This window comes from Lates calcarifer, linkage group LG3 (assembly GCF_001640805.2).
Source record: "Lates calcarifer isolate ASB-BC8 linkage group LG3, TLL_Latcal_v3, whole genome shotgun sequence".
Taxonomy (NCBI): Eukaryota; Metazoa; Chordata; class Actinopteri; family Centropomidae; genus Lates; species Lates calcarifer.
In genome coordinates, this window is record NC_066835.1 from 3,489,074 (window position 1) to 3,510,353 (window position 21,280).

General features: G+C 39.0%; 2 protein-coding genes across 2 annotated transcripts in view; both read left to right on the forward strand.

The window, feature by feature from the left end:
- Window positions 1–1,219: 1,219 nt before the first annotated feature.
- Window positions 1,220–6,591, forward strand: LOC108900299 (SH3 domain-binding glutamic acid-rich-like protein 3). The gene is made up of 3 exons (XM_018701294.2): window positions 1,220–1,386; window positions 3,129–3,296; window positions 3,914–6,591. Exons 1-3 carry the CDS (start codon window positions 1,342–1,344, stop codon window positions 3,977–3,979), a joined length of 279 nt encoding a protein of 92 aa, XP_018556810.1. The 5' UTR covers window positions 1,220–1,341; the 3' UTR covers window positions 3,980–6,591.
- An 818-nt stretch (window positions 6,592–7,409) lies between these two features.
- Window positions 7,410–21,280, forward strand: part of trappc9 (trafficking protein particle complex subunit 9) — a 185,301-nt gene continuing 171,430 nt past the window's right edge. Inside the window, 8 exon segments of the mRNA XM_051065378.1 lie at window positions 7,410–7,496; window positions 8,464–9,059; window positions 11,885–12,030; window positions 12,712–12,837; window positions 13,772–13,798; window positions 15,024–15,145; window positions 17,257–17,382; window positions 18,856–19,072. Of these exon segments, the coding sequence (XP_050921335.1) occupies window positions 8,476–9,059; window positions 11,885–12,030; window positions 12,712–12,837; window positions 13,772–13,798; window positions 15,024–15,145; window positions 17,257–17,382; window positions 18,856–19,072 (1,348 nt within the window). The 5' untranslated portion in view covers window positions 7,410–7,496; window positions 8,464–8,475.

Sequence of the window (21,280 nt, forward strand, 5' to 3'; positions counted from 1 at the left end):
GGATTTCTGTATGGCTGCAACTGATTATTATTTCCATTATGAATTTTAACCTACTAATTAGTTCCTCAATTAATAATTCTATTATAAAACTGTGAAAAGTGCCCAACAATGTTTCCAGAATCCAAAGTGATGTCTTGATGATGACTCTTGCATGTTTTTAATATATTCATTAGAAAAAGATATTCACTTTACTGTCAAATCAACCAGCTGTTTTACTCTACATCTCTGTTCCACTTATTTTTCTGCCAATGATGTCCTGAACATAAAAACCCAACCAGTTCATGTGTTCAAGACAAGGCTGATTTATAAACTAGGTTTAAGTACACAACTGCCCATGGGGCTCTAAACACCTAACAGCCCCCAAAGGCCCCATTTTCACAGTGTGGCAATTTGGTTGTGGTAGTTTGATTAATTACAGTGTAGCTGTCTTTGGGAATATGGGAATATGTGGTAATAAAGCACAGTGTAAACTGACAGAGGTGCTTCCTGGATATGATGGATGTTCCTAAATTGATCTGTGATTCATGAAATGACCACACAGCAAATCCAGTGATGGGGAACAAAATCCAAGAGACTGGGAAAATCCACTGTCCTTTTAAGCCTAAATTTAAGTTAAGCCTAAATTAATATGAAGCTGCAGCAGGAGAGGAGGAAACTTTGAACTCAAAAAGACTGAAACTTTGGAAGATTCCCACCTGATTTTACTAATTTGGAAAGCTTCAGTCTCACATCAGCTTTGGCTTAACTTTATAATGTATAATGCATTTTTTACAGGGCAAAGACTGTGTACTTAGTCTGAAATTAGTTCATGAAAAGATCTCTTCCTGGCTGATTATAGCAATCACTAACAGTAACATGCAGCAATAAATCTTTCAATATAATGCACATACTGTATGGGCATGTGACTGTTGTACATTGACACATCAGAAAAGATGTCAATATATTTTTAATGGGAGCCCATTCACTCATTTTTATATCAGAGCACTGAAGCAAGTTATAATATAATTATAATTCAGGGATCTTCTACTGTGTGTCTTTTTTTTTTTTTTTTTTTTTTACATAAAACTACATACCTCTCACGTGTTTCCTCATTTTCTTTTCATTTTTTTCCTCTGGATTTTCAAAAAAGCCTCCAATGTATATCATATACTTAAACCATTTATGTAACCAAAACATTGTTAGTCGCTATAACGGGGTACCGGAAGTGAAAATGTGTCTTTTATTTTGAAAGAAGTGTCGCCAAACTTCCTTCCTCCTCAATCAATAACTCTTCAGCTTGACACGAGCGACAGAAAACTACTCGCAAGCAGATACACAAAGGGAGTGGACGAACCTGCTGCAATGGGAATCAAATTGTACTACACCACCGTTACTGCCTCACGGACGGTGAGTCAAGTGGCTATAATACAATTAGTTTAATGTTTTGTTTCCGTTTTCAGCTCCGGTGGCAGCAGCGAACAATGTTCAGTCGATCAGACACACCTAGCACCCTATCAGTAATAGCTTCCTCCTGACCAACAGTGCAGTGGGCCTATGCAACTCAGTGCCCACTTGTCATTATTGTAACGTCAGCATTAACAGGCTGTAGGCGTTATTAAGATTAAAGTCATCACTGGTGAATTTAACAAAACAGAAAGGACTTGCAAAGACGAGCCAGGATGTGTTATTCCCCCTCACTCACGTTATCTTGGTAGAGAAAGGGTGTTTTTCTACCGAGCATGTTTGAACGGCTGTTTTGGCATATACCTTTCTTCAGAATATGGACGGTGTTACTTACTCTAAACAGTGATATTATCATAGTGACATTCTGGTACATGAGGCTGGCCGGAATAGCTAGCTGTGTTCACCTAATGTATCCGTTTCCTGTGCGCAAACATGCACGCCAAACTTCATGTAAAAATAGGGCAGTTTAAGGTTGCCTGTATGGCAAATTTAAGTGTAATGTAAACGCTTTTTTATTTATTTATTTTTTACAAACAAGGTGTTTGTAAAAGGTTTTCCAGTTCCACATACACCACATATACAATGTAGCTTCTTTTAAAAGAAGAGGAATTTCATCTTTTGTAGGTGGCACACCCTTCACTCAATGTTCTACTAGTTACTGTAGGTTGGCGGTAAGCGACCCTGAAAAACTGACAATTTCTAAAATGTTTCTTAAGTAAGAGCTCCCTGGTGGATTATATGTATGCCGAATGAAACAGTCTAGCCTTCAATTTGGGATAAAGGTCTGTCAGTTATATTTTTAATTTATGTGTTTGTTGATGAGCAAAATACTTTTACAATGTTTGATTTAGTAATGGTGTTTTGCTACATTTTCCCACGCAATACATTGTTATGATGGGTTGAGTAGAACAGGTTGACACAGAGACTGTCTGCAGACATCAATAAACTGATGCTGTACAACACAGCATTCCCTGCTGAAATAATTTTAGCAGCTCTTTATGAAAACAGTGTATGGCCATGCACTGGACCAAACATCTGGCATCTATTAGCAGAGAGGAATTCATGTAGTGGAAAAGTTTTGTGACTGCATTAGTGTTTAACCCTGAAATGCAGCCTGGTATTTTTCTGGAAGGTTCTCCCCTCTCAACCACAAAGCAGGAAGTCATATTTCAAATTTAGTTTGTCATCTGCAAAACATGACTCAATTCATTAAGCTGCTGAGTTTGCTTTCATAATTTTGTTTCAGTTCCTCTTTTCAGGTTATGGACATTAAAACTGTGCCTGGCCAACTAAAAGCCAGCTTCTGTTTTTCCAGTTAGTGTTGTGCTTAGGTGTGGTCATTTACACACACCCCCTCCCAACTTCCTCAGTTGCCCTCAAAGATAGTACAGTGTTCACCAGATCTATTAATCATCACCCATGAGCCAGATAAAGCTGCTGCTTTTTAAGGGCACAGCCTCAAAAAGTACTTAAATCATATAGTTTATTTTTCCTATCTCAGCACTGGCTTGACAAATGTCTGTAGGTCCCTGCCCTTGAGGATTAATGACAGTACAAGTTTATTTGAACAGTCCCTATGTCCTTATGCAAATAATGCGCTCAGGGTTCAAAGAATTGACTCATTTCTAGTGGTTATTCTGGGGCTACATACATTTCAATGGTCGTTGTTTTTTTTTTTCTCTCAGGTGAAGTCTCAACAGGCAGAAGTGATGCGAATCCTCGACAGTAAAAGCATTCAGTACGAGCTCATCGACATTTCTGTGGGCGGGGAGCTCCGTGATGAAATGAGAAGCAAAGCGGGGGACCCAACAGCGGTCCCTCCTCAGCTCTTCAATGAAGACCACTACTGTGGGGTGAGGAAAGCACAACCAGTCAAACCCAGAATCATTCAAGCTCTACTCATTAACAGATTTTTTTCAATATTGTACTCTCAGCTCCTATAGGCCTGAAAGGAGGCTGTGCAAAATTTGTAGCATTTTCAGAAACATATCTAACCCCTCTTGCACCATAATGTACTTCTCCTGTGTATGTTCCAAACACTCACATATTTTCACTGATATGTCATTAAATACATGGATCACATTTGCTGCCAGCACTGTAGTTAGTGCATACCATGGACGTAGATATGGAGATACTCAAAGCCTTTTCTGGGAATGTGTAAAAGGTATATCTTAAGTTGTAACTAACTTGTATGTTGCAACCTGTTTTTTCCTGAGTTACAGTGCAACTTAAACACTATGTTCAAACTAAGCTATACATGAATAGCTGGTGCAACAGGCTGTGGGAGTCTAAGTCTAAGCTAAGAGATCTATGTCTAAAAATGTCCACAAATGTCCCAAAAATGGAATCAGTATTATTAGCTGAGTGAAAGGAGTGACCTGAGAGACCTAAATTTATGAGCACATATGAGCATGAGCTTTAGTTTTCGTCTTTTCTCTTGTTTGCTGATTGACACTCTTCCTCTCCACAGAACTATGAAATGTTTTCTGAAGCGGTGGAAGCAGATACAGTGGAACAATTTCTGAAACTGGTGTGAGGAGGGTGAAGTGTATTTCTCCATCTTAACCCCAGCCACCTCCCCACCCACCCACCCACCCCGTGCCCTAACGGAGGCCCTCGATCCACTCTCTCTGCACCACTGGCAGTGTCCACCCACTTTCAATGCCATAATGATGAATGCCAAATATCTAGTATTCAGCTAATCAGAAGACCCCACCCCCCACCCCCCTACTGCACCATTAGACTCAAGTCTTAATCTGTTTTATTTTTATGTGTTTTTTTGGTTCTTTCCTTTGATTCCATTCAGCCCCTCTTCCTGTCTGACAGACCAGTGTTACTAAGTGCTCCTACTCCAGCAGGAATCAATGGGGTGTCTAAATATGCGGTAATTAGGTCGACTAATCTTGGCTGCGGCCACATGATCGTTGGAGATTAATCTAATCCACTGGATGACAACATTCAACCCTGAATCTTCCTGATCCTCTGCAGACCAAACACACATCATCACTCAGTCTTAACTACTTTGTCGTCTTTTTTTTTCTGTAGCCTTCAAGTTCCCATGTTGTACATGACGGCACACTATTTGTACTTCACATGGATGCAAATGCACACGGAAGTAGCAAGGACCGTGATGTCCTTAAACCCAATTAATTCAGAATTATAGCAGCTAAAAGATGCCTTTTTTGGCATGGACAGTTTTTTCTTGTTCTCTTTGGTCCATTGGTTACCTTATGCGGTGTGCGATGAGAGTTTGGTTCCAAAATGGGAATCCACTACAGCCCACTGTGCTCCTGTGCTGATCGGACCTGACTGGTGGGTGGGTAATGCCACCAGATTTCAAGAGAGTGTCTTCCTGGACAGATATTAAATATACAAGTTACTTTAATGAAGCTAGAACCTAGCACTTGCCTGTGACACATTAAAGGTACCCTGTGGAGTCAAACAAATGTTGACATTTAGTGTTTCTCACAAAAAATGCAATGTCCTCGAGGTCTGAAAAAATGTTTTGTGCATTCCCTTCCCGACATTTACAAAGACTGATTGTTAGAACATTTTAAAACGTATATTGTTGACATGTCTGTCTGTTAGCTTGCAGTCCTCTTTTAAACTCATTGGTACTCCTGTTTGCACGTTACTGTCGCCAGTAGTTGATCTGAGTATTGTGAAACTGGTGACAGGCAGTGTGTATTGCTTGTGAGCTGGATACAGACATAACAGGGACCCACTTGTAAAAACATTGCTCTGTTGCGCCACTAGTTGTCAAAAACTGCACAAGGTACCTTTGACGTGGCTTTAAATAATCATTAATCAATTTAGTACCCTGAGGTCATGCCCCACATATTTTTCATGAAATTTAGGGATTTCTATTTTATCAGGCTAATGGAAAAAAGAATTCAGTGTATTCCTGCTAAAAAAAATTGAGCGTAGAGAAACATTTAGATCTTCATGAGAGGAGGTAAAACATAGTCATCTAACAGAAAAGACACTTTTGCCAACTGTGTTTTTGGTATCTTGTCAGACCTTTCTAAGGGGGGGTAGGGTTTCAGGGGGGTGTTGGACTTCAGTATTTCAAAGGTCACGGTTATGCCCCTGTTTGTATCAAAAACTGTTGGATCTGGGGACCAAACACTCTCCTTAGACATGGTATAATGGTCTCCAATGAGCCAAACTTATTCAAAAGTTGGTGTACTCTTAAATAAATCAGTGGTTAAACATCAAGCTGCTTAGTTTTAGCATCCAGTCAAACAGGATGAATGTGTTTATTAACATCACATTTGGTGCCAATATATATCTGTAATGCGCTTTTGCAGGTGGTTATTCACTGTAGGATTAGCACTTACTTGACATCTTCTGTGTTTTCCATAATTTTACTGTACTTGAAAGCTATGTTTCACCAATGGGTGCTCTGTAGTGTTGACTGAAAAAGACGCCAAACATTTCGAAGGGAGCGATTCGTAGGGAGTGTAAATGATTGGACAGAAAAGATGTGAATCTTCTTGCTTTCAACCACGTAGCTTTTCATTCCTCTGTTAATTTTATGTTACAGTTTTACTGATTGTACCGGGCATGAAGATGCAGTAATGTGACTATGCACTGAAACCCTGCCTCATTCTGAACTGACATTAAGGTCAAAGCTGGTGTGTTAGATTGACCTGACTCAGTCTTACTAGCCTTAGGGAACGCTGACCACATGGGAAAAATGAAGGCTTCACTTATTTGTGCTTTTATGTATTTGCATTTATTCACTTGATTGATCTCAGTTGAAATGTTATGTTCATGTACTAGTCTCATGTCTTTTTTTAATATCAAGAACAACATGGTTTCCTTCGTGACATCTGTCAAACTCCCACACTTTCATACTTGTGTTGTTATGGTTTGAGATCCCCAGTAATGACAGCCTTCACACACACAATGTTTGTGCACTGTTATGTAAGTCGATGGTTGTGGATGTTTGCCTGTTATTGATGTATATTCACTATGAACCATGTTTTAGACATTCCATGTCTCTCTCTGAGCTCCTGCTTTGCTTTTGGACCAATTCCCCTTGGCCAAAAAATGAAGAAATTAGGGAATAAAATGCTGTTGTCTTCCAAGAAGATTGTGAAAAGTGATTTATGGGTTAAAAAAAATAAAATGGAGTTGAATCTACCTGTCCGGACATGCTTTTATTTGTCTGTAGAACCTCACCAAAACTTTAAATGGGTCATGAGTCCTTATTTTAATGTGGAATTTCACAAGATTATGTAGTAATGTCTATTCACCCACAAGAGGGTCATTACTAATTTGCAAGTCAGTGGAACGTTATGATTGGCCACACAGTCACATGGATGACATCTTCTATGCTAGATCTACAGTGTTAGTGTGGTTGTAGCAACTGCACGTGAGGTACATATTTTCACAGAACCAGTGTATAAAGACTTCATTATCAGAATGTTCTGTATAATGGTGAAATCGTACATTAGCAAGTTTGTACACACAGAATTAGTTTGTTAATCTAAATGCATAAAAACCAATGAAAAAATGTGCACTGTGAGGTACATTCAAATGCACAATTGCACTCTGTACTAACTCATTAGGTCTTGATCGATGCAGTATCTAATGTTTCCCTTAGGCGGAGCATGTTAGACTTCTACCTTTGCAGCAGCAGGAAAAAAACGAAAGCGAAGAAGAGTGTAGTCAAGCTGACAAGAGGAAAAAAGACATATTGACTAATTTCAAAATAAAAGCCTAAAACAGTTACACATTATAGGATCCACTCTACGGTATTTCAAAGCGCTCATTTGGGCAAATATAGTGTTACAGCGAATTGTTGACATGGTCTATTCCGTTACGGTCTTATCCTATAATATTCTTATCTGTATATCACTCCTAGGAGACTATCCTGGAGCTAAAAGAGATGAATAAACCAATGATAAATCAAATAATTAAAGAGATACAAGGCCTGGGTTTTATTTTGAAAATGGTCACCGGACGTTTTGCAGTTGATTAAGTGTTGCTAAACACAGGTGCAAAGAAGGAAGCTGTGAATTTTGACAGGATACTGCTAAAGTAACGTGAGTTAACGTTTTATATTAAATGCATTGGTGTGATAGACATTTAATTTGACTAAGCTGCTGTGTGCGTTAGAAACCTGTTTATTCCAGTCATTGTTGTTACTTTGCGACTGTCATAAGCAGTAAATTCATAGGTTAGTTAGCCAAGCTAAGCTAGCTGACACAAGTATTTTGAGTCGACAATATACCTTAACATAAGCCATTTCCGTTTATATACAATGATCTATTAGAAGCTAATGCACCGAGGCTCTCTGTTTTACTACATGTATCGTTTTTGTCACATTTGATCGCTATTGTAATCTTGCCAGCCGTCACTTTAAGCTGACACTGCTTGGTGTTTATGGTTAGCAAAGACTGTAGCGTGTGCTGCTTAGCTTTTCGGTAAATGTAGCGTTGCACTTAGTTAGAAACACCGCTTATGGACAGTTTAGGAGTCGCACAGGTCCAGTTGTCCATTCTGTATATGCGTCAGACACTAAGCAGCACTTTTTCATTCAAATGTCAGAATGTTGCACGACACGTCACACCATACGTAAACACAGCTGTCATTTTGGAGTAGCTTAAATTAGCATCATTGTGTCTATGCATCCTTGTTCTTCTGGCAAAGGGAAAGTTCACCCAAAGTGTAAATCATAACAATCAAAATACATTTTCTCACCGCCAGATAATACTGGAGGTATTATCTGTCCATGCAGATAGTGTTGGTTTTATCTGCTGGTATCTCAGATGTTTGCCTCCACCTCAGTACAATGGGAGTGAACAGCATTTCGCCTGTGGTGCTCACAACATTGCAAATTTTTATTAAAAAAAAAACAAACCTCTCTTTGTAGAAACAGTGCCCTAGTTACCGTGGGTCACTTGTGCTGTGATAGTCAGATAGTGAGTTGCAGATGCATGGCAACTGACAAAACAAAAAAATGCAAATGATCAGTTATGTTAAATGTGTTTGTTTTTCTGTCCTGTGAAGCCACATGTGAAGATGAGCGTCCCAGACTACATGCAATGTGCAGAGGACCATCAGACTGTGCTTGTGGTGGTCCAGCCGGTCGGCATAGTACCCGAGGACCAGTTCTTCAAGATCTACAAACGCATCGCCAGTGTGAGCCAGGTGAGCATCAGAGACTCGCAGCGCCTGCTCTACATCCGCTACCGCCACCACTACCTGCCCGAAAACAATGAATGGGGAGATTTCCAGACGCACCGCAAAGTGGTGGGCCTCATCGCCATCACCACCTGTGGCTCAGCGAAGGAGTGGCCCCAGACCGCCGAGCGCTTCCACGGCCAGAAGGAAGTGTACAGCGCCACGCTGTACGATTCGAGGCTGCTGGTGTTTGGGCTGCAGGGAGAGATTGCAGAGCAGCAGCGCACAGATGTGGCCTTCTACCCCAGCTTTGAAGACTGCTCTGATGTAGAGAAGAGAGTGGAAGACTTTGTGGAGTCGATATTTATTGTCCTGGAGTCCAAGCGGCTCGACCGGGCCACAGACAAGTCCGGTGATAAGATCCCTCTGCTCTGTGTGCCCTTTGAGAAGAAGGACTTTGTGGGTTTGGACACAGATAGCAGGTGAGTTGTTCTCTGCACCCTAGCCCCTTTTCAGAAGCACTTTAGCATGTAGAGGCTGGTCAAGGAGTGGCTTGAATGTTCACTGCAGTTTGTAAATGTAATATACTGCATTATTTGCACATTTTTAGTGTGTGTCTGTTTCTGTGTCAAGTTGCTTGTTACGTGTCGGCCTTGCCAGTTCAAAAATTGTCCTCTCAAAAATCTGTCTTTTGATTTTTGCTGCCTTCATTTTTGTTTGTTTACCTTGGTTTATTTGTCTTTCTTCTTTTTTTCTTTCATACTGTCCTGTGAGTTTATTGTTGGGTGTAAAAAGGTGAGACGTTAGACTCATAAGTTTAGTTAACCCATACCAATCCCATCAGCTTTAGCTCTGCCCTGAAAAACAAACAGCTGGACCTCTGCGCTGCTGTTGTGCATTTTGCTCGTGACTCCAAGTCAAACTCATCGCTCCTCCACAGGTTTCAGTTTATACACAAACTGATTTGAAAAAGTTTGATTGAAGTTCTAGGCTAAAATATCCCCATAGCTATTAAAAAATATGGTGGTAATAAACACTGACAGCAACATAGTTTAGTCCTCAGCAGTAACACCAGCTACCGAAATAAAAAGCCCAGTATTACATTTATGTTAACCTAGGCTCATCACAGCCCACCACCTATCATATCATATGGGGTATTTTTTCAGTAGGGTAGATTAGGCCTGATTTGTTGAACTACATCACAGTTCATTGCACCAGTTGCACACAAATGTTACATCAGCAGACCTTCACAGGAGGCAAGTAATTCCCATTCTTACACTACTCGTAAGGTCAGGACAGATGGAGTTAAAGGACCATACCTATGTTTTTCTTCTGTGCTTCTGCTCACTTATAACAAATCATGTATGTTACTGCCAGTCTTTTGTGGCAGCCACTGGTTTCAGTATCTATCTGTATATTTATTGAACTGTATATTCATGCGTGTGGCTCTCTGTCTGTCTGTCTGTTAAACCATCCATTCATCTTGTTTTAACTTGAATGTGTTTATGATAGTCCCCCCCATTAATGTTTGTAAATGGGATTGGAAAAAATTAGTAATGCTTCAATATAATGTAATCCAATTTAACATCGTTGTAACCTAAAACCTCAGCAATAACATGATTAAATGTAAACTGAACATTATTACATTTCTAATGGTAGAGTTTATGGCTCAGGTGTTGTACTGGATTACATTATAGTTAACAGGTGTACCTAATAAAGTGGCCACCAAGTGTACAGTATATTCATACATAATTATATGATTTAACTATATGACATACATTTTAGATAAAGCAAACTTATACACAGGAAGAATGTTTTGCAGTAACAGAAAATACTTTGTAAAAATTCCCTAGGATTGTTCCTTGGAAAGAACTATGTAGTTTGGTAGTAGTTATAGGGAAATTAATAATAAATTAATTTATTAATTTAGTACTAGAAATTTAATCCCCTTGAAATATATACTTGCCCATAGACAAATTTTACATGTGTCTATGTTCAGCTGACCTGAGGTCCATTGACTAAAAGGCTCTCCAGCTTATGCTCTCCAACAATTAATTAGTCTTAATTAATACTATTCATTAAATACTACTTAGTAATACAAAATTGCATAGTTCTTTGCAGGGAACATTTTGGCTCTAAACTACAGGCTTCTAAGGTTGGACAGTGATGTTCAAGACAGAATGATGGATTACTTGTCTCTGCAATCAGATTTTTTTATATTACAAAATGAACTGTAACTAGTGGCTGCCACATGCCTTGGTAAATGCAAATGTTATTTTTAAACACTGTATTTGTGATTTAAAGATGACGACAAAGTAATATTTATCTGCAGAAAACACAGGTATGGTCTTTCAAAGGAGGAGCTGATAGTTTGGACTCACTGAACACAGTCTGGCGCTGTACATGCTGCTGAGGTTTGTCCCTGCTTCAGGAGGTTTAGTTTGGGAAGGCTCAGTTTGGGATTTTGTCTGTCTGCCAGTAGAATCTGGAGCGACACACTGTGGCCACATGGATCTTAATTCACGAGAGCATACATTATGTTCTAGTTTGGCATAGCACTGCACCTACTCTTAAAAGTGTGAATTTGATGAGACCTGTGTCCAAAGGTCCAGTTTAATTCCTGTGGGTAATTTTTCATGAATCCCTTATGAGCAGCCTTTTCTTTTTAGTTTTATTCTACCAGAACAATTTGACTGTTGTTCAGAAGTAGCCCACTGTGTATGAATTTTTAATCTGCCTGATGTACAGTAGATTTTCCTAGAATAGATGTTTTTGTAGATTTTTTTCTTCCTCTGTCCCTGGCTCCATCTCACCCTGAGTCTGTGATCACCTACTGATCCACCTTATTTTTTTCACATGACCTTCCCAGTCAGATGTCTTGCACAATGTGATCATATTTTCCCTCAAACAGTTACACTTCCCTGTGTCTTGGTGAAGCTGCTCCTTCCTGAGAACGTGTGTTATTGTGCAAGACTAAAGGGTCGTAGGTCAGCTCATACTCTGTCCGTGTTTTGTTGCTCTCCTTTGCTTGTGCTTTCCCACCCCATACATCCCCTCTGTAGCCGAGGAAACTGGTAAGATTCACTCGAGTGTCCTCTTCTGGCACCCTGCTGATATAAGAGATGACAGCAGTAGAAATTCAGAGCTGTTTTTATATTACGGTATATGAAAAAAAAAAAAAGATATAGTGAACAAAAATCAATTTAACAGTCATAATCGTGTTTATTTTTCAAGAAATCGAGCCAAGTTATTTGTCCTGCTGTTGTCTGAAAAACCTTTTTCTCCTCTTCCTGCTGCTTTTCCTCAGGCATTATAAGAAGCGTTGCCAGGGACGGATGAGGAAACATGTCGGGGACTTGTGTCTCCAGGCAAGCATGCTGCAGGACGCCTTGGTCCACTACCACATGGCAGTGGAGCTGCTCAGAGGGGTTAATGACTTCCTCTGGCTGGGTGGTAAGTCTGGCAGCTTATTACTACAAGGCCAGAGTCCTTTTATTTGCTGGTGCTGATGTTTCATACTTTAATATGTTTTATGGGGCTGATGTCTCCTTGATTTATATCAGCCAGAGTCTGACCAATATTAGATTTCTTAGGCCAATATCAACACTGACATTTGAGGTTTTTTTTTTTTAACAACACAACACAAAAGGATCCTTATAATGTTGTTATTAGAACATTGTGACAAAGATGTCTACTGAGCAGGAGATTGTACTGCTGAAACATTAACTTGTAGTATGCAGTAGAGACACTGTTTCTGGATTACTTCAAACGTATGTTGGCATATCAGTCCTGCAGCTTCTTGTTACCTAGACTTATACACTGAGACCGAAGTATCTGTGATAACATAATGATGGCTGACAATATCAGTCACGCTATATACAAATCAGGCGCCTGCATTTTCCATCTTACAATCAGTTTTTTGTTTGCTCTTATTCGCACTGACATGTAATGGGTTCAGCAGTATATAATATTTCAGTTTTTCATATAGTAAAAAGTTGTAGCTGACTGTAAGCAGTGCAAACTTCAGGATCAAAGGGGGATTTTTAGAAGTTTTTGTGAGAGTAAAATGGGAAGGAAAGAATTAAAGAGAAATAGAAAGTATGTCTTTTATTATTGCTGTGTGTTCGTCTGCAGCTGCGTTGGAGGGTTTGTGTTCGGCATCTGTTATATTCCACTACCCCGGAGGCACAGCAGGGAAGACGGCAGGACGCAAACCAAGCATCTCCCAGCCAGCAGATGCAGGGAAACGCCACAGACCAGGTGAGCACATCAGTCTGTAACCAGACTGATAGAAACAGCTGAAGGGGCTGTTATCTGTGTGTGAGCTGTGATGGAGTGAGAACGTCACTGCTGACCGTCAACTCGAACGTGGCTAAACTTTGCTCAGCTAAGCCGCTTCCTTCGTGTGCAGAGTACAAGACGTCAGCTTCCTAAACTGCTGAAGCTTCTCTCATTTACCCTGATTAATGCTAATTGAATTATAGTTTAACATTGTTTAATCTGTCTACTCTGTTATTAACATGCTTTTAACATGGTGTTATATTAACATTGCCTTGTGTATGTCTTCACTTAATGTGAAACAAATCTTGAATGACCAGTCAGCAGACTATCATCCTATGCCTGAATATAGATAATGATGATGTGCTTTCATGTCTGGATGATATCTGAGGTGTGGCTAATTTAGGGTCGCAACTAATCATTTTTAAAAAAATTGATTGCATTTTTTTATTAATTCAAGATTATCATTTAATTTATACATTCAAAATTTGATCTGCAATCCTGTAAAATGATAGAAACAAATATTTTTAGAAACCACCATATATTTGGTATTTTTATTTGAGAAATGACTTAAATGATTAATATTTGATCAGATTTGTTATTCAGTAATTTTTTTATCAAAAGAAATGAATTTACTTTTTTGAAAAAATACCTCTCATCCAACAGCTGAAATAACAAATGTACATTTTTAAATATTTGTAATTTTTAGATTTATTTATTAGAAATATTAGAGTATTTTCCAGCTGTTTAGATTTGTTATGGTAAACTAAACTGCATGCCAAAAGCTTATCATTGCTTACTCTGTGTGATGAGTGTATTTTGTAGGTGAGCAGCAGCAGCCATTACGCAGACTAACACTGCTAACATTGCGCCTTGCGTCATGGAGTGAATCTGCATTCTTTTTCTCTGTCTGTAGGGGCTCAAGAGGTTCTCATTGACCCAGGTATGGTTTGTCTAACCAACATAGTTCTTGTAGACAAAAATCTGCCCGTCTGCTTGTAGTCGCATTAGCCCCTGTGTTTGATGTTATTTTTCATCCTGCATCATCAGAATCTTTTTCCCTATGGTTTATTTTGAAAATCAGCTATGTATTTTTCCCTTCCTCTGACAGGTAGTGTTCTCCTGTGTTGGTTTACAGTCACCTTTTTTTTTCTCCTCTAATGTACCTGCTCTCTCTCACAGCCACATTTTTGGTGATCAGTGTCACATGACTACACGATTGAAGACCAAGCCTTTTAATGGCCTCTCTCATTTGCTTCCATTCTTTTTATTATTCTAACAACTCACATCTTACTTTTGATTATCACACAAAAATAACTAAACCCAACAAAAATATTTAGAATATAGAATAAGTTGATATATCTCTTTAGAAATACCAGCAGGTGGCAGTCTATTACCAGTGTCGCGTATGTCGATTTCCCACTTAAAGAATCTTCATAGTTGCTTAACCACTCATTATAGGAAAAAGTGAATCACATAAAAGTGTATTTATATTCTACCACCCCATCATCTCAAAAATTGTACTTTATTGCGTGTTGTGTTTTCTTTTTGTCGTGTTTTCTGTGCAGTTTGGCCAGAAATAGAGCAATACAGCATCTCATTACTCACACGTTTGTCATAGTGACAGCTGGGCACAGCCCCGTTGCTAGGTGACACACTCTCAATTGGTATTTGTATTCTAATCAGATTTGGCCAAGAGATGCACCTTGCTATTGCTTTTGAAACATTTCAGATGCCAGTGTAACTCTGCCTGGGACACGACGTAAACATCATTTTGATCACATCCTGGATGCTCCACAGGCCTCTGAATATTCATGATATCACTTATTACTGGTGGAAAGGAGAGTGGGACAAGTTGAAGGCATGGGAATTAGGCATAAACACACACTTGACATATATTGTGTCAGTGCATACATAGCAAACAATCCTGTTCTCTTTGTTGATATTCAAGAGTATCTGACCGCTGTATATCTGCGTCTTATTTGATATATGTATCAATATGCATGTGGCGGTGGTAGTCAGGGAGGTGTCTTTAGAGGATTTATGGTTCCCCTTCTTCCTTTTGTATCTCCTGTCATTTCCTTTCCTGTTGTGGCGGAACAGATTGATGGATGGTTGTCACAGTATCTTTCCTACACTAATCATATACCTTCCTCTTTTGAGTGTAGGTGCCCTCACAGCCAATGGCATTAGTGCAGACACCAGCACTGAGATTGGACGAGCAAAGAACTGCCTGAGTCCTGAGGACATAATCGAGAAATACAAAGAAGCCATCTCTTACTATGGAAAGGTACTGACCACACAATTACTGAGCCATTATATTAAGATTTCAACTAATATTTATTGTTCGATTAAAAATACTAATAAATGATATCTTGTGCCAAAACTCAGTGTCATTAAACTGGGTGAATTTAACATAAAAAATGATTCCACAGGTTTTAAATATGAAAGAAATTTTTGAAACAGCGTTCAATCAACAATAAAACTCAAATGAGTTTACTTGTTCAAATTTTAGTTTTACATCTACCTGACAACCAGTGTATTGATTACTATACAATAACAAAGTGCAGCACATCCATCTAATCAAACACTAACCAGCAGATAATGGGAGTTTTAATAAAAGGTCAGCATTGACTTAGTCCATCAGTCAAATCTCAGCACTGTCCTAATACTCATTTAATTTTTGAGGGACTGGTAATAATGCATTTAATTAGTTAGCTGAGGTTATAGTAAGTGAAGTAAATGTAGATTGCATTTTACAGCCATTTTAAGACCAGACATCACAAAACATGGGCACTCATCTTCACATAAAGGACAAGTGTCCATTTTAGTAAAAAAATGAAAAAACCTTAGATGAATCAGATGTATTTTTTAATTGGTCAATTCATCCATTTTAAGCCACATACCCAGGTCCATGTCCCATTAATTTAAATTAAATTAGATTATATAATTAGGAATTATTGTCATATACCGATGGAAAGTGATGAAAAAATGATATGATCACAAATAAGTGTAGACCATATCATCCCTGATAATAAAAAAATACTGATCCTTTTTAAAAATTAATGTTTTTATTCATTGACTATTAAAGATTGCCATCTTCAATAGGTTGGTTTGAGCCTTTTGATGGGTCTGTAATAGATATGTAGGATATTAACTGCTAAAATAGCTCTGCAGTTTAGGAGCCACAATCTCAATGGCACAAATTCTCTCTCAGTTTTAAGTCTGGAGCAACAAGCAACTAGCTGAGATCAGCAGACGTCAGAGATGTACTGGTGATGTAGGGCTGCAGCAGCTCTCTAATACAGACAGGTGGTTTATGTTGGTTTTGATTGAAGATCATGCTCTTGGTTTTAGAGGATAAATAGAGAAGATAAAGATGCTGTAGTTCCTGGCCATCCAGAGCTCTAAATGTGATCACAACAATTTTGACTCAATTCACTCCTATATGACAGTGTTTATGTTCAGGTTTCTTTAATACAAAGGCATCACTTGTAGACAGGAATGTAGCTCTAGGTTGATCTTGTAATATTTATCCATCTCACCAGGGGGCAGTATTTGATTTGGTTTGAATGAGTCTGAAGGCAGTGTCAACACTGTGTTTGAGTAGTATCAGGCAAGTACATGCTGACAGCAGCTGTTTATTACTGAACGCTACATAGGGACAAGACTTACAAACAAGCATAAGAGCATGTGTAATCTCTGGAGATGAAACCTTATCAGTCAGTGATGATAACCTGTTAAAAAGCAGATAAATCAGTAACTATTACATATCTGTTCATGGCATAATGTGTTTCTAATGTGACAGCACTCTCTTTTGACTCTGTACTTGTCCAAAGTCACAAAGAATAGCATTAAAGTATCCTTATTGCATAGGAAAAGCAGAATAGGCTCATTATGCCACCAGACTATTCAGAAGCAATCCTGTGCTTTATCTTCATTATTATAATTGCCTTTTTGCACTGACCTCCCACAGCCCTTTTACCTGTAACTAGTTCATTCAGAATTAAATTACATCTCAACACATAGCCATTTAGCTATTAATTGAATTTTAATAAGGAGACAATGAAATTGAAAGTGGAAGGAAGTTGAGGGACAGCGAGATAAAAAATGCCTGTACTTGCGCATGGCTTGAAGCCTCAGTCGCAGTAGCACAGGTTTCTCAGCGGAAGGCAGAAACGGAGTAGTGGCTGGGAATCCCTGAAAGACCATCGACAGGGAATCAGAGCTATCACACTTGTCTGTCATCTCAGTGTGTGCAATGACTAATGGGGGTGGTCATGTGTTAATGAAAAAACACTCCCTCTGATTATAAGGTGGGTTGTAGAAGTCAAGGCGACCCTCATTGACTATTCATTTCTCATTAACACTGAGAATCCCCCCCCCCTTTATCTCTTGCAGTATAAGAATGCAGGCGTGATCGAGCTGGAGGCCTGTGTGAAAGCAGTCAGGGTGCTTGCCATTCAGAAGCGGGCCAGGGAGGCCTCTGAGTTCCTGCAGAATGCTGTTTACATAAACCTAGGACAGGTATGCTATCCCACTGGGAACTCATAGCTTTCCCAGCTACATGGTATGATTCATATGTCCACAGGTAGTATGATATACAGTTGAATCAGTGAAACATGACTCAGCTATTCCATTTTCTGCCCTCTGAGTATTATGTTTTTGTCCTATCTTTATCATTACAGCAATACCTTTTTCCTTATCTGTTTGTTTCTTCTTTAGCATGAGGGTTTTGCCCCTAAAAGTTTAAAGTCTCGTTTCCTTATCTGACCTGTGCAGCCAGTATTATTTCCTCCAAGCTTGCACTTTATGAGATGTGATCAGAAAGTTTTAAGAGTGCAGCCATAACAAGCAAAAAACGTACCTGATTTGACTTTGGTCATCATCCTTGTTGAAGTAGTCATCTTGTGCAGCAATACACAGCTCCTGCCACATTTGGAACATTCTCTGAAAGTGCTCTCTGAGCATGTCAAGCACTACTGTGATGCATGCTGGATCTCCTCCACTATGTCAAAACACTGACCCTGGAGCACGCATCATGACCTACCACGGTTCAGCTCTCTGAATGTCCCCCCTCAGATGCCCATGAATGGTGCAGTTGAACTCAGTGTTGATAGTCTGACCCTGTGGGAAGAGTTCCCCCAAATGTCCATGAAAATGAGGAGCATGCTCTTGGAGATGTTCCTGACCGCTCTTCCACTGTGAAGACTGCTGTTTGGTCATCTTGTCACCAGTGATGATCCTTGTCATATAGGTTGGGTCAACCTGGGCCTGTTGACAGAGAAATGGACATGGTGTGCATTTGCGATTTGCAAGTGGTCACAGAAATGCATGTAACACATGTTTCCGATGGTGATTGTGCAGTGTAATACTGAATACTGACTTATGAAAGTTATTGCTTGCACCTGCTGCATGTGCATTACTCTGCCTTGCTCCATTCATTTGCAACAGAAACTTTCTCAGAACCTTTTGATCACTACTTGTAAGTACAGCATTTAAGCCTCTTTTTTCTCTGATTTAAAATCTCAGAATATCTAATATAATATGATATGATATGATATAATGATTTGTGACTCATATGGTTTGTACACAAAAAAGATAAATTACCTATTTATATATTTTTTAGATTTTAAAGCTTCCTCCTTATTGAAATATGCAAACATTATTTATTACAAACATTTAACTGTTGGACACAGGATGCCTCCTACTTCCTTGAAAAAAACATTCTCAATTGATGTGCAATGGAAGTTTCAAGTGTCTACGTCTGGCTGTTGCACCAGAATTAGTGTCCAGGCTGGTAGATGTCACAAACATTCGTACAAACACAAATTAGAAGACAGAGATTTCTGCTCAGCAGCTGGATGTGAAAACAGCCTTCAAATGACAAGCTCTGTACATACATCATTCTGCACAGTGAAGATCAAACATCCAAGTGAAGTAACAGTAAGAAAAATAAATGTTTTAGTGGTTTAGTTAATGCTGTCTCCCTAACTACAGCTATCAGAGGAGGAGAAGATCCAGCGTTACAGTATCCTGTCTGAGCTCTACGAACTGATCGGCTTCCATCGCAAGTCAGCATTTTTTAAGCGTGTGGCAGCTATGCAGTGTGTGGCTCCTACCATCCCTGAGCCTGGCTGGAGGGCCTGTTACAAGCTGCTGCTGGAGACACTGCCTGGATACAGCCTGTCACTTGATCCCAAGGATTTCAGTAAAGGTAAGCTTTGACACTGGGAGTCTAGATTTTTTTATTATGTGAAATTTTAAAGAAATTAAAGGTTCATTTTCAAACTTTTTATTGCACTTTCACTTTGGAATGTTTAGGCATCGTATGAGAATGGTTCTGTAGTTTGTATTTTGCAGACACATCATCTCCAAACTATTCATATTCATACTGAATACAGTGTATTTTTAAGTTGCAGTGGTTGCAGCCTTGAGAGGCTGGAACCAGAGAATATTTGGTTAATTCATTTTGGCTGCCACTTGACTTAAATGAGAAACTGATTATGAAAACTGATTGTTGCTGATAAATTCTGTTGTCCAACTAAGAAATTGATCAGCCAGTTGTTTCAGCTGTGGTGTGTTTAGGAGTCTTCCCTGGGCACCTGAGGTTGAACATAGCTGAACAGTTAAAAGAAGAGAAACTGCAGCACTTGTACCAAATTATGACCTTTATCATGCAGCAGTTGAAGATCAGCCTCATCAAAAGTGAACATGAGCATAAAATGTTGACATGATGAATTCCAACCAACAGATGTGTCAAATTAATGTATAATACATCCTATGGAAAGTATATTCAAAGTGAAGTGTAAACAATGCAACAGTGACAGCTACAGACATATAAATGGAAATGCAAAATCATAAAACCAAGGCACAATGATACAGTATATACACTGTATATTTATTGCTTGAAGAAATACATTGAGTTTTTTGTTAGGGCCAAAGCTTCTGTTTTGGCTGACATTGACTACACTTCTTTATCAAGCAGCAAATTCATCACATTTTGCAGCATTTTCAGGCATTTTAGTAAAACTGTGGAATTGTTGTCCAGCAATTAACATATGTGCAGTCAACGGAGGCAATATAGAAGAACAGAGTCAGTCTGAAGTTAACACCAACATAGGGCTTGCTCTCACCCTATTGTAGTTGGATATATTGGATATTTATTATTTTTTAAGGGTCACGAGTATAGAAGTCCAGAGTTTGTGTCAGTGAAAGGGAGCACATCTCACCAAAATGATCTTTTTCCAATACTGAAAGCAGTGAGTGGCAGCAGTGTTAACACATCTTTAATAGATAAACGAGATGAATAGCGTCGCTTCATTCCACCCTAAGCCTTGCTGTCTCTTCAAGAGTGCCCCTTCAGGGTATTCTGCATTCAAGCCACCACTTTGCTCAAAAAGAGGCACAGCTGAGATCTGACCCATGCTTTTGTCAACTCTTTGCTAAGGTCCTCATGATAAGCCTCTTGGTTCTACAGACTCTTGACCCTCGCTCATTGCAGCCACTCAATGGCAAGCATCAGCAACACAAAAGACAGTTCTCACAGTGAACAGAGAAGCTCAGGGACACCCATATTTTCTCTTATGATCGTTATTCAAAGGATGTTGTGAGATGATTTTTCGCTGATATGCTTTTAATCTTTGGCCTTGTTTCCTTTACAAACTGTGATTAGAAACAGCTGCAGGCTGTTTGAGTGAAGATGTTTGGACTGGTTTAAGATGATGCTTGTGATACATCACACCAATACCACTTATTTATGCTCTTCTGTAACAAATCAGTAATGTAGTACTGTAGTAATGTCTACTATGATTTTTCCATTATGCAAAAAGTAGGAAATGTGATATAGATAATAACCCTGACACCTGATGACACACACAGAGAGAGAGAGCATCATTATTGCAAATAATAGTAATAGTAGTAATGATAATAATAATAATGATAGTAATAACTGTGAGACACAAAGTGAGATTAATAATTTTAAATGTAACAGCAGGTGTTGAGCAGGATCATAGAAGCAGCAGGAGGGAATTGGTTGTAAATATTGCCACATTTTTAAAGAAATGCTGTATTTTTTTATTGTTAAATCTCTAATAAAAATTACGGCAAATTAGAATTAGAAGAAGCGATTGACTCCTCTGCATTTTGTTACTTCAAGGGACATTTTCAAATTGCTTCAAAGTTAAAGTAGCAGGCTAAACCTTTGCTAAATTTCATTACCACACTTGTGAAGCTATTAGCAAAACCTTCCCTTGCATATTGACATAAAGAATCAAATTAGCTTATTGCAATAAAAGTACTATTATGATCTAAACTTGATCTAAAAGTTGAGCCTTTGGGAAAATACGGAAAAAGTATCAAAGAATTATACTTTTTGGTGATCATTTTTTGAGGTCCATAACCCGAGGGCAAGACAGAGGCATCC

Excerpts from the sequence above, each read along its gene's own strand:
- LOC108900299 (XM_018701294.2), top strand. The coding sequence starts at position 1,342 with ATGGGAATCAAATTGTACTACACCACCGTTACTGCCTCACGGACG. Across the intron at positions 1,387-3,128 it reads CCGTTACTGCCTCACGGACG|GTGAAGTCTCAACAGGCAGA; the intron begins GTGAGTCAAGTG and ends TTTTTCTCTCAG. Across the intron at positions 3,297-3,913 it reads ATGAAGACCACTACTGTGGG|AACTATGAAATGTTTTCTGA; the intron begins GTGAGGAAAGCA and ends TCCTCTCCACAG.